At 49.1% G+C, this 13,131-nt stretch overlaps 1 protein-coding gene across 10 annotated transcripts in view; it reads left to right on the top strand.

The window, feature by feature from the left end:
* The window catches only part of RGS6 (regulator of G protein signaling 6), a 547,187-nt gene that overhangs the window by 506,820 nt on the left and 27,236 nt on the right, over window positions 1-13,131 (top strand). For all 10 annotated transcript variants that reach the window (XM_066275020.1, XM_066275021.1, XM_066275022.1 and 7 more), the window contains one exon: window positions 12,619-12,708. In XM_066275020.1, coding sequence (XP_066131117.1) covers window positions 12,619-12,708 — 90 coding nt within the window. The remainder of the gene's footprint in view (window positions 1-12,618; window positions 12,709-13,131) is intronic.

Below are 13,131 nucleotides of genomic sequence, written 5' to 3'. Positions count from 1 at the left end.
CCTCAGGCTGCAAAAGTTGCAGCCACCGTGCGTGATAAGTGCTTAGTTAAGATGGAAAAGGCTTTAAATCTGTGGGTGGAAGACACGAACAGAGAGCGTGTTCCGACTGATGGCAATCAATGTGTTGTGCCAGAAAGCGTGAGTCCATACATAGACTTCAGCAAGGGGTCCCCTGAAATGAATGACACCGAGCCATTTATTGCAAGTGAGGGTGGTTTCACAGATTCAGGAATAGGTTTGAACTGGAAACATGAAAATTACTGGAGAGGCTGTGTCTGCAGATGAAGAAGGGGCTGCTGTATTTCCACCAAAGCTAAGGAGGTTGACTAGGGTTTGTTACTCTCCACGGTTTGGGGCACCCACGAAAGGGTCTTGAAACGTATCCCCCCGTGGATAAATGGGGCTGGGGGGGATGACTCTATTATGTACTTTAGAAAACTGAGGCATTGGTACAGATAATGGCATGAACACACAACCAAGTGTCCTTTGTCATCCAGATTTGCCCTGTCATTTGCTTAGAACTTCAGGATGGAAACGCCCACCAACCTCAACAGTATAATGATCTTTTCTTTCACCCTGGCCATGAACTCCCCGGCATGCCTGTACCAGGATGCTTTAGCTCCATGGCGTTCAGTGTCTTGGCATGAAATCACTGGTCCCTCATACCCTTTGCAGCTTCTAAGCAACATCGTTTGTCATGAGAAGTCTTTTATTTTGTTCTGACAGATCTGTGCACCTGTAGGTGTGTATGCCCCTAAGCACAGACAGACTGTCCTGGCGGGGAGAGGGGTGGAGACACTCCGTGGGGGCTGGAGAAGCTCCTTAGGGGACTGGCCTAAAGCACAAAGCTCACCTCTTCATCATTCCCGAAACATTAGCGAGGGGCTGCTACTGTTCAGAACTGTAAGGCACTAAGCCTGGTGTTATCTCCCCGAGCATAACATTGGGAAGGATTGAGTTTAATGTTTTATCATGAAGCTTGTAAATGTTAGAAAGTGGAAAGAACAGAGCAAACACCTCTTTAAGGACCCTCCTCCAGCCTCAGCGAGCATCCGCACGAGACTGACCGCATTCTGCGTTCCCCCTTTACTGTTTCTCCTACCACCGGGTTATTTGAAAGCAAATGTAGACATACATGTATTTTCACATATATATTTTTTCACACACACACACATATAATTTTATCTATAAAGACTTGGGTGTGTATTCCTAAAAGAAACGGGACCCTGTCGTTTCATTACCACAATACCATTATCACATCTTAACAAATTAGCAATAATCTCTTACTATCATCAAATGTCAGGCAAGTGTTCAAATTTCTAACAGTTCCATAAATGCCTTTTTCTAACTCTTACATAAAATTAGAATCCCAATAAGGGCCGCACAGTCCAGGAGAAATGACATGTCTTGGAAGGACCTCTAATCAGCAGGTCTCTGTGCCACACACACACACACACACACACACACACACACACACCCGCCACCTTGCAGCTTATCTGATGGAGAAACTGGAGTCTTTGTCCTTAGAGAGGCCCACCGTCTGATTGTTCTGATTGCCGTCTTGTGGTGCTATTTAACATATTCTTGTACCATCTGTATTTCTTATAAACAGGCAGCTTGATTTAGACATTTATTCATATTTACATTTAATTTTTGTGGGCAACACTACCTTGTAGGTTGCAGTGTGCTCTTTTGTGAGAAGATCGAACTGTCCGGTTGTCTCTCATTTTGTGACATTAGCAGCTGCCGGTGTTCGTGGCTTCTATCCACTGGTTAATTAGGGGCTATAAAGTGGTAGTGTTCTAATCTTATTATTTATCTTATTATTCTTTCTTCTTTTATTAACTGAAATACAAATGATAGAATACCTTTATTATTTGATTACCTAGTAATATAGGATGGATAGGATAAATGTTTCTTTATTTGCCAGTTTCCAAAATAATGAGTGGTTTACTATCATCACCCAGTGGTGGCCAGTCAGGATTGTTCTATTGTTATGTTTTTAGTAGCTTTCTAAATTCGAGGATTTAAACCTAGTAGATATGTTTTAATCTATGTAGGCACATATGGGAGTTGATGCTTCCTGCTCCTCCCCGCCCCCTTCTCTCTCTCTCTCTCTCTCTCTCTCTGTCTCTTTCTCTCCTCTCTCTAAAATAAATAAATAAAATCTAAAAAAAAAAATGTTAAAAAAAAAGACCCCCGTGTTTGAAAATCATTAAAATGCTTCAAGAAATCCAGGAAGGTAGAAGATGAAGGGTTAGGAGTGGTTAATCTTCGGTTTATGTGAAAGAGTAGATTAGAGGAGACTTCGTCTTGGTGTGATAACAGCATCGGGGTAAAGGGTAATACAGTGGAGAGTCTGGTTAGCTCAGTTGGTGAGAATATGGCTCTAATAATGCCGAGAGTTACAGAGTGGACCAAGGAGAAGGCACCAAGATATACACCCCCACCCCGCCCCGCCTTAGCCTTCCTGGCCAGCACTGTGTCCTGCACCAGCTACACAGCTGGGATGCAGATGTTTCCAGATAAAGTCCCAGAGCTGAAGAGCAAGCTCTGACCCTGCTTCCGTCATACACTTTATCTGAGGTTATCCATTTAAATTCTTCTAACTTGCTCGTCTCTGTCTGCCCATCTGCAAAGTGGGAATGGTGACACTTACCCCACCTGGGATCAGGACCTCTGAGTGGCTTCCTCAGCTGGTCACAGTGGTTCTCAGAGGTCCCCTACAGTTCTCAGAATGGTGGTGGAAGTGTGAGCATGTGCCCTGTTAGTAGAGGTCGACATGTGCCCTGTTAGTAGAGGAAGGCCCAGCTAGATTTATGGATTCATTTGAAATGGGGACTGGGCGTGGGGTACAGGCTCTGTCTGCGGATTTGGTTTGCACTTGATCACATGCATTGTCATAGCAAAGTTAATTGCCTGGGTTTGCTTCCTGTGGAAATATTTCACAAGATACCCTGTCAGCACGGGCCTGGCGTTTACACTTGTGTTTTGCTGATCCATTTGGCTTCATTTATTTATTTATTTTTAATTTGATCCAAGACCAAATCTTCCATAAAGGTCTGTGGGCTGTGACCGTAGCCCTCAGCTGCTTGCTGTGTTGTTCCAATTTCCTAGAAAATAAAAACCTTGTGATGAGGAGAAAAATAAAAATGGGCCATGATTTTTTTTTAAAGGACTCAGTCCTTGGTGCCAGGGAGCGGGATCTGTTCTCAGCTGTGGGGCGTCGAGGACCCACACTGCCCCCTAGTGTGTGCACTCAGGCAACACCTTTCTCCTTTGCGCCTTAGTGTGCTCACCTGTAGAATGAAAATGATGTCTTCTCTTCAACCTTCTAAGGGTTTTTTGAGAAATCAGATGAGCTAATAGCCCAGAAAATTCTTTGAATAAGTAAAAAGAGCTAGATATGTGTACATGGGTAGTCACAAAACTTAATGGCTTTAGTATTTCCTAAGGTCTCGAAATCACAAGCTAGGTCAAAAAGGAGTTCTCTCAAGCAGATGCCTGCTCTTGAAGGGTGTGGAGGGTATGTAGAAAAAGTATATACGAACCCAATTTGTGGGGCCTGGAGTGTCATCCTAGGGAATATGGACTTTTTCACCCTGAAGACAGTAGGAAAACTTTGAAGGCTTTGAGCTAGAAGAGGGTGAATCAGATGGTGGTGGACAAAGTGAGCCACAGTCAAGAGACCTCTGCCTCTCGGGGCATGTGGTCCAGAGCTTTGCTGGCGGGTTTTGGAGGATAGACTGAAACCACAGGAAGCCTGTGAACTGAAGGCTTCCTCTCAGGGCATTCACCTCTTCCCAGAGCCTCCCCAGGGACAGAGGGAGGTGAGAGTCAGCTGACTGGAGCAGTAGCTGCCTCGCTCCCATTTTTAAAAAGGCTCAGAGTATCCAAGGATGTTCCAAGAACTGTGTCACTGGGTCCAGTCAATCCGTATCTCTCCCCATCCATCCGTCTCATGAACATCCACTCTCTACCCTTTTAAGTTGGGAGACCTGGCCCTGTGGACTATGAAGTCTTATGCTGAGGGAAACTGCAAAGGAAATAGAAGGCCCAGTGGCTTTTTGCCGGTAGGCAGAGCTTGTCTAAGAGCACTTCATTCCTTACAAACAGAAAAAAACAGTCCTAAGGAAACATTTCATTGAGATTGGATTGGATTGGATTGGATTGGATTGGATTGGATTGGATTGGATTAGATTGGATTGGAAATCTGTTCATCAAATGGATTGACAGTTGAATGGAGGGGACCAACCCGGCCAGTTGGCTTTGTTCCCTACAGGTTCTCAGGGAAGCTCCCTAGCTGTCCATGGCCCGCCATTTTCCTGATCCACAGGAGTTGCTGCGATGCCCCTCCGTGCCCTGTACCCGCAGGGTCTGAGCCTCCAGCACCTCTGGATATAAAAGTTCTTTGATGGGAGTAGGCATTTGGTCTTCTGTTCCTTTCATAAGTCCCTGAAACACTAAAGTAATGTTCTGTACATGGTTAGGTCTAAAAAAATTTTTCTTTGACAGCTCAACCCAGAATTATAACACTCTCAGCCATCATTTAAACAGGGGGGACAATTTGTCCCTTGCCTTTTCACTTTGAAAAACCTTGCCAACCCACCGTAGGGAGCACATACAGTAGGTGATCAATTGATACAGGCTAAATTAAATTTCTACAATGTGCCAATTCAGCAAAATTTGGAATATCCATAAGGTACGGATGTTCTAGGCTCTGGCAACAGACTGATACCTAGGAGGGACCCTTCCCTTAAGCAGACCTCAGTCTAAGTTACCAGAACTCTCCTTGGCCATGATCTGTGCAGGGAATGATCAGAGAACAACCTCGAGGCCAAAGGGAGGTCTGGACAAAGCCAGAGCTGAGAAATACACCCTCAAGTCTACACCCACCTTGAGCCGACAGGAAGCCCTAAATCAAAAGTTTTTATGAGTACCCAAACTTAGATATTTAAAAACCACTTGATTAAGGAACACAAGGCTTCTGACACTCGCTCTGTTTAAACTCCAGAGCCCAGTGGAGCTCGGGTTTATGGTTAACCTCACTGACTCGGAAATCGAGGTCGTCAGCCTGGTGAGCGCTCCTCATCTTTGCTCCACTGGTGGAGGCGGCGGCATTGTGTGCCAGGATCCTGAGACTGCACCAAGTTTCCTGGTCCTAATCCTCGATCGGAGGATGTTTCCTGGTAGACTTCCCATGCCAGACATATTTTAATGAAGAATGTCATGGCTCTGCTTGCTCCGGAGTCACTCGTTTCATCCTGTGGGTGGCTTTATTTTGGAGAGATGAACCGCAGAGAGAGGGATGCATTTTGAAAAAAACAAATCCGTTGTTTGTGGTCAGGTCTTGTTTATTAGCGCACAGACTAGTCATTTCTGGAGAGAAGGCAGCAGGGAACCAAATTCCAAAATGTCTTTGTTGAGGCTTCAGAGCATAGATTTCTTGCACCAAGCCCATAACCTTGAAGAAGAAAAGGAAAACACCTCAGTTAATACCCCAGGTGTTTGGGTAGGTAAAAGGCAATATGTAAAGCTGTCTTTGAAGTTACTCTTATCTAGGGAGAGGAGTTGAACAGCATCAGTGTACTGAGCCCTTTCAGTTAAATTGAACATGTTTATATGGATGCTATGCAGGGTAGTGGCAAGCGATAATTTACTCCCACACTCTCCTGTGATTAGAATGCTGTATTACACGAAAATGGTCCCCCATGGACCAAGAAACCCAAATGGTGGCTTCTCATTTAAGATCCACATGTACCCAGGATGGTCATCCAAAGCTGCATCCTTGAGGAAAAATAGCTACTGTCTCTGACTCACGTGGGTGTCCACGTTGCCACAGCATCTTTCCTGTTGCCTCTCCTGTGTTTATTAAGCAGGCACTGGCCCGAGCTCCGTGCCATGTCTTTTTTTTTTTTCTGAAGCTGGAAATGGGGAGGCAGTCAGACAGACTCCCATATGTGCCCGACAGGGATCCACCTGGCATGCCCACAAGGGGGCGATGCTTTGCCCATCCGGGGCATCGCTCTGCTGCAACCAGGACCATTCTAGCGCCTGAGGCAGAGGCCATGGAGCCATCCTCAGCGCCCGGGCCAACTTTGCTCCAGTGGAGCCTTGGCTGCGGGAGGGGAAGAGAGAGACAGAGAGGAAGGAGAGGGGGAGGGGTGAAGAAGTAGATGGGCGCTTCTCCTGTGTGCCCTGGCCGGGAATCAAACCCAGGACTCCTGCACGCCAGGCCAACGCTCTACCACTGAGCCAACCAGCTAGGGCCTCCATGCCACATCTTGACCACAGTGCAGCGCCACCCTCTGTCCTCCTGCAGGACCTATCTTGGGAAAAAAATGTTCATTTCCCTTAGGCTTCAGCGAGCCATGCCTTAGGTCTGAAGACCTTGGGTGTAAGGTAGTCAAGAGTCTCTTGAAAAGTGAGACTCAGGGATCTTCTAGATGACTTTCTTTAAGACAGACTTGCCACCTATGACTTTCCAAGGGCCCCAGGCAGCCCCCAGAGCTTGGCCAGGTTGGGACTTTCCTTCCAGTATGAAAGACAAGTTGTACATGACCTGTGAGTTGAGAAGCCAGAGGCTGTGTCACCCCGGGTGACTTGTGCATTACCATCACTGACAATGGTGGTAGCCAGTGGTCCCCGAAAGGGAATAGTGAGCAGCGGCTGCATCAACTACGGGGATAGCTCAGACTAGGACTCGGGAAGAGGCCCTTTGCATGGTTGCTGAACGCACGTTGAGGACTTTGTTTCCGCCAGGCAACACTAACTCCCCTGGAGACCCCAACTCAAGAGCATCGAAAAGCACCATGTTGCAAGGGAAGATTGTGAGCTTTGGGGTCATACAGTTCTGGGTTCATAGTCTAGCTCTGTACTTGAGCAAGTCACTTAACCTCTTAGCGTTTTCGTATCCTCGTCTGTAAAATGGGTTTGCTCTGAACAAACAGCAGCAACAATAAAAACACATAGCTGGACCCTGCTGACTTTCCCTCTCACCCTGGAATCTTTGGATGGCAGTCTCACCCCCATGCCATCTCGGACGGCGGTCTCACCCCCATGCCATCTCGGACGGCGGTCTCACCCCCATGCCATCTCGGACGGCGGTCTCACTCCCATGCCACCTCTGGCAAGGACAGTCACACCATGAATGCCAATGATTATTATTACCTTACACGTATAAAGTTTCTATAGTGCTTCCACTAATGTTTCCTTGTTTAACTGTGAGATAGGCAGGGCTGGAAAGAGGCAGAGTCGGGCCCTGGCTGTGTGGCTCAGTTGGTTAGAACATCGTCCCGATACATAAAGATTGTAGATTTGCTCCCTGGTCAGGGCACATACACGAATAGATTGATCTCTCTCTCTCTCTCTCCCCTTCCATACTTCTCTCTCTAAAATCAATCAATAAATTAAATTTTTTTAAAAAGCCAGAGTCAGGACCTGCATCCCAGCCTTGGACTTCATTCTGCCCAGTTCCTCTTCCAGCACCCCTCACAGCGATGTCTGCCCCCCTCACCAGCCTCGCCTTCCTCCTGCGGGTTGTGCCAGGAAGCTCGGGGGATGGAAGGCAGAGACAAGGCGCATCCATCTGCAGAAAGAAAAATAGGACACCTGACAGTCACAAGAAGGGCTCTTGGCAGCTGCGCGACACTCCAGCCGAGTGCCCCCCCCCCCGGGTCCTGGAGGGTGTTCTGAAGCTGGGAAGTGAGATGAGAACTGTTTTCGGAACCCACAGCAAAGAGGAGACATCGGGATGTTCTCAGGTAGTGCAGATGCTCCAGCCTGCTGGGGGTTCCAAACCTCAGGCATCTGTCTGATGGCTTGTGAGGGCCACTGTGTTTTGTCTAAAACTAAAGGAGGTTCCCAAGTGAGGACTGTCCCAGCAAAACAGTGACTTGTGACAGATGCCGTTCCGAGACAGTTGGCGCTGCTCACTCCCTCTGGCTCCCACTGTTGCGGTGGACCCTACAGATGCCAGTTGGTTGTGGTCCTCCCCCACCGCCAGCCTCCCAGGGCCAGACTCAAGGAGGGAGACGAGGGTGGAGAAGAGATTCCCCTCTGAGAAATGTGGCTAAGCTGGCCAGGATGACGAAATGACTCAGAGCCCAGGAGCATCCGTTTCTCAACCTACAGAGAACCACCCTCACCCTGGAGAGGTGCTGCCCCCGTGTCAGGAAGACGGGCGTGGGCCCTGGTCGTTCTGCATGTTCACAGCCAACTCAAGCATCTCTTTTTAAAGAAGAGAGAGAGAGAGAGAGAGAGAATGAGGGAAGGAGGGGGAAGGGAAGTAACAAGAGAAGAAAGGAGGAGAAAGAAAAAAGGTCAGAGAGGAAGGAAAAGAAGGAGGGAGAAAGATAAGACAAAAAAAAAAGCAAAGAGGAAAAGAGCAAACTTCTTCCTCTCTGGCCGTCAGAACCCCTCCTGGAGGGGCTGGCTGGTTCCACCAGTGGCTCCCTTGCTCTTTGTAGATTCTGGATATACATTTCCCTTTAAGATTGGTTGTCTGCAGAGCAGGGGAAACAAACCAGAATCCCCCATAAATCAATAGAGGTCACTGCCAAGAGCTTTGTACACTTGCTGTCCCTGGCAGTGATAAACTCATTGCATTTGGGAACTGGCCAAAGACCCTGAGTCCTATCTTAATTCTCATTCCCAGAAAAACCTCAGTGCGCCATTCACCCACCCCTGTTTACTGTCTTTGTGTTTCCAAGACAAAGCTGGCAAGGAGGAAGGAACAGCGTTCCATAACTGGCTACATCAAAGGCTCCGGTTCTTTGCTTGGGGGAGGGGCGGCGGGTAGAGGAGTCCGGGATCCGCAGACTGTGGGACACGAAGGCCCAGACTGTGGGAAACGAAGGCCCAGCCCGGAGGGGCCTGAAGTCGTGGCCCTGCGGGGGGAACGGGAGACCTGCGAAGGTTCTTGATTCTGCTTTTCTCAGGCCAGGCCTTACATCTACTGTTGTTGCTTTTTGGTGGTTGTTCCCCCATAGCATAAATTGAGACTGTCCTAGTGACGGCCAAGGGCTAGCAACCGGCTTGGCAGAGTAAGATCACCTTATGCAACCCACCTGCAACGCATCATGTTCTCACTCCCATGCCATCGCCCCCGTGGTTCGGTTCTGGCTTTGCAGCTGGCCATGTGACCTGGGGAGGATGACAGTGGGGCCCAAACTGCCCCTCGGACCCACTTTGACCACTCCCCTCACAGAGAGTAGACCCATTGTCTGCTGCTCCCTCCTCCTGACCCCTGGATTGTCCTTTATGCTCTGCTTGACCAAAGTGTACAGCAGCAAGACCAGACTGTCCCAGCCTCAACTCCCATTTCTGTCTGCTAAGATAGTCCCGACCTGCTGAGGACCCTTTCTGGTGGAAAGACAGCGATTTCCCCCTCCAGCAGGGTTGGTCATCTCATTCACACTCCTTTACACCCATTCACAGCATTCCTCTGTAGCCTTTAGCTCAAATATGCCCCCCATATTTACAAAAGCAGGGCCCAGCCCTACTAATGGGGACGGGCCCCCTGCAAGGAGCCACACAACATTAAACAGTGGCCAGGGTCTGAGACGACCTCGGGAGCAGCAGTCAAGGAGCTCTGTGCAGCAGTCTTGCCCAGTGGAATCTATGCTTTACACAGTAGGGACCTCGTCTGTCTCTTCCGGCTGTAATCCTAGTGCCTGACACCTTCTAGACGCATAGCAAATAACTGCTGAAATGTGGTTGCAATGAAATGTTTAGCATCTGCTTCATCCTGTTCTTTTTTTTTTTTAATTGATAAGTTGGTCTTTTCATGGATTAGGCTCTTCCCGCCCCTGATGAGGCTAGAGGAAGTCCCTGGATTGGGGGTGGTGTTGGTTGCCAAGGCCAGAAGGGTTGGGTTAGGAGAGACTTCCTTTCTCCTCTTGGTACCAAGTATTTTGTGAGGCGTAGCTGGGAATTTAGATCCCACTGAGAAGTCAGAACAAGAAGCAGGGACTTGTCGCCTTGGACCGGGATTTAGAGAGGATCCGGGTGTGACTGATAGGCCTCTCCAGATGGTTCAGGGGTCACCTTCACCTGGCTGTGTTGGCCAGACACAAGGGATGCCTGAGACCAGAGTAAGGAGACAGTGAGTTGTCTGTACTCTGGGTTAACATCTGTACCGAAGATTTAAATGTTAGAATGATATAAAGAGACAAAAAGCCCTGGTGTCTCTCAGGCTGGGCTCTGAGACCATGAGGGGCAGCTGAGATGCCCACAGATGAAATTCCTGGGGGCTGAGTGTGACCCCCCCACTCTCCTTCCCTCCAGAGCAGGAATTGATCCGGCTGTAAACCAAAATGAGTATCAAGCTCGCAAACTTGCTGAATGTTAAATTCCAACAAGCATTTCAGTGAACCAAGAAACAATGAAAGTCCCACTAACATTTGACCCTGTGTTGGATGCTATGCGTATATGAGATCAAAACATATTGTTCCCTGGAGGAACTTAAAACTAGAGTGGGCTGGATTTTTGTCTGAAATTTGTACAAAAACACTTAGTGAGACATGTTCTCACTAAATGCATTAAATCAGAACATATCTGGACTATCAAAGTCGTCTCAGACGCCAGCTACTGTTGAACTGCGCGTGGCTCCTTGCAGGGGGCCCGTTCCCCGAGCAGGGCTGCACCCCGCTTTTGCAAACATGAGGAAGACTGAAGCTGGGGCTGACACTGGTCTGCTGTGCTCCAACGGAAGGTGGGCAGAGAGGGATTCACATGTGGCCAGAGGTTTCTGGCTTTCTTCTTTCACTGTCTTTTGTGGTGGGTAAGGAGAGGGTCTTGGTAAGCCCTTGTCATGCCCCAGCTTGGTCTGGGATGTGTCAGCGGTCTGGCCAGGTACCTCTACACCGCGCCTCCCGCCCACCCCTCCCCTGGGAAGAGCACTCAAGGAAGAGGTCGTCGGTGACCAGTCCTGAGCAGCTGTCCGCTCTCCCGAGCACTGGGGCTCTTGTGCAGCCTCACAGGGTGCACTGTGAGTGTACATCAGGGAGGATGCTTCCGTCCTGGGCCAGCTCTGCCTAGCCATCCCCCACCCCTCCTCACAGGCCCTCTCCTAGGACAACCAGGCCTTCCTGGGCAGCTGAGCAGTATTCCATTTCAACCAGTAAATAACCCTTTTTCAATGGAAAAACCCTCTTTTAACAGTCCAGGCTTTCTCTGCCCTTAGTCAGGACAGATCTTTCAGGAAGGGACCAGGGGGCTATAGGGATTAGCTGGCTGTCAAGGGTGAAATTCATTGCCAAAGCCAGAATGTGCATACCTCCACGGGCCCAGGCGAGGAGAAGACAGCACGCCACAGCACCCGCCCTCCTGAGCGTGAGCCTCAGGCCCGGCTTCTTTACCATGCACCCTATGATCTGGCTCCAAGGGCACCCTTCTAGGATGAAATGGTGGCCTGGACATACACAACTGACTCAGTTGTATTGTATCATTGCATGTGCAGTTTTTTGTTTTTTTAATTAAACTTTTTATTTTGAGATGCTCCTGGATTCACATGCAGTTGAAAGAAATAATATAGAGATATACCATTTGTCCAGTTTCCCCTAATGGTAACGTCTGCAAAACCAGAGTACGAGATCAGAGCCATATACTTGACATTATTACATCCACTGAATTTATCAGATTTCCTAATTTTACTTGTACTCGTGTGTAACGTGTGTGTTTAATTCTGGACAACTCTACCACATGTGTAAGCTGTGTCAAGATACAGAGCTTGGCCCTGGCCAGTTGGCTCAGTGGTGGAGCATCGGCCTGGCGTGCAGGAGTCCCGGGTTCAATTCCCGGCCAGGGCACACAGGAGAAGCGCCCATCTGCTTCTCCACCCCTCCCCCTCTCCTTCCTCTCTGTCTCTCTCTTCCCCTCCCGCAGCCAAGGCTCCATTGGAGCAAAGTTGGCCCGGGCACTGAGGATGGCTCCATGGCCTCTGCCTCAGGCACTAGAATGGCTCTGGTTGCAACAGAGCGACGCCCCAGATGGGCAGAGCATCGCCCCCTGGTGGGCATGCCGGTTGAATCCCAGTCGGGCGCATGCAGGAGTCTATCTGACTGCCTCCCCGTTTCCAACTTCAGAGGAAAAAAAAAAAGATACAGAGCTAATTCCATCACCGCAAGAATCCTTCCTATTGTCTTTTTAACCACACCTACCTCCCCCCATTCACCCTTCTTCCATCCCTAACGTCTGGTAACCACTCACCTGTTGTCCATTTCAAGAAGGTTACATCAATAAACTCATACAGTATGTAGCCTTCTGGGGCTTTTTCACTTATTGTAATTCCCTGAGGTTCACCCAAGTGGTCGGTGCATCAATAGTTTGTCCCTTCTTGTTGCTCCGCCTGTGGTTTAATCACTAAGCAATACTGCGTCCTAACACGGCACCCAGGACATGATCCACCAACGCCTTTTACTCTAAGGACAGAATACATTCTGCTTGGTGTTTCTGAAGGGCACACAGACAAAGCAAACATGGTGGAGGTGTCCCTGGGTGCACGTGGATATCCTCAGTGTGTTTTTTTCTTTCCCAAAACCGTGACTGTTGGGTGGTAATTCCCTGTAGCATCAGTTGACAGTTCCTTCTTGTGTCTTCTGCCTCCTTCTTTCCCAGGAACACATTTACAAGCTGATGAAAAGTGACAGCTATGCCCGCTTCCTCCGGTCCAACGCTTACCAGGACTTGCTGCTGGCCAAGAAGAAGGTATCTGTGGGAAGGGCAGGCTTGCCGTCCTTAGCGCTCTCAATCCCCGCCTGCTGCTTGCTGCTGGTGTAAAATGAGAACGTCATCCCTGGGGGGTTTATTTACTTTCTCTTATCTTCTTTCCCTTCTCTCTCTGCTCCCACTCCAATGCAAGACAGTGGGGGTTGTCACCACCCCGAGGTCCACGGTGCGACATCCTGTCTCCTTGTGCTCGTTATTTCCATCTGCCCACAGCAGGGAGTGTGACCAAACACTAAGGCCACAGTGGCTCAGTGCAGGAGTGCCAGGCTGGCAGTGACACCAGTGAGTCCCTTAGGAACCAGAGAGGACCTCTCACCACAGAGTCCAGGCCTCGCCCCACAGGCTGTCTTTTCGCTGACAAGCTCAGAGATGAGTAGGAGGCGAGGATTTGGGGCAGCCCCT

The sequence above is a fragment of the Saccopteryx bilineata genome, chromosome 4 (assembly GCF_036850765.1).
Source record: "Saccopteryx bilineata isolate mSacBil1 chromosome 4, mSacBil1_pri_phased_curated, whole genome shotgun sequence".
Taxonomy (NCBI): domain Eukaryota; kingdom Metazoa; phylum Chordata; class Mammalia; order Chiroptera; family Emballonuridae; genus Saccopteryx; species Saccopteryx bilineata.
This window is presented reverse-complemented; position numbering and strand designations above follow the sequence as displayed.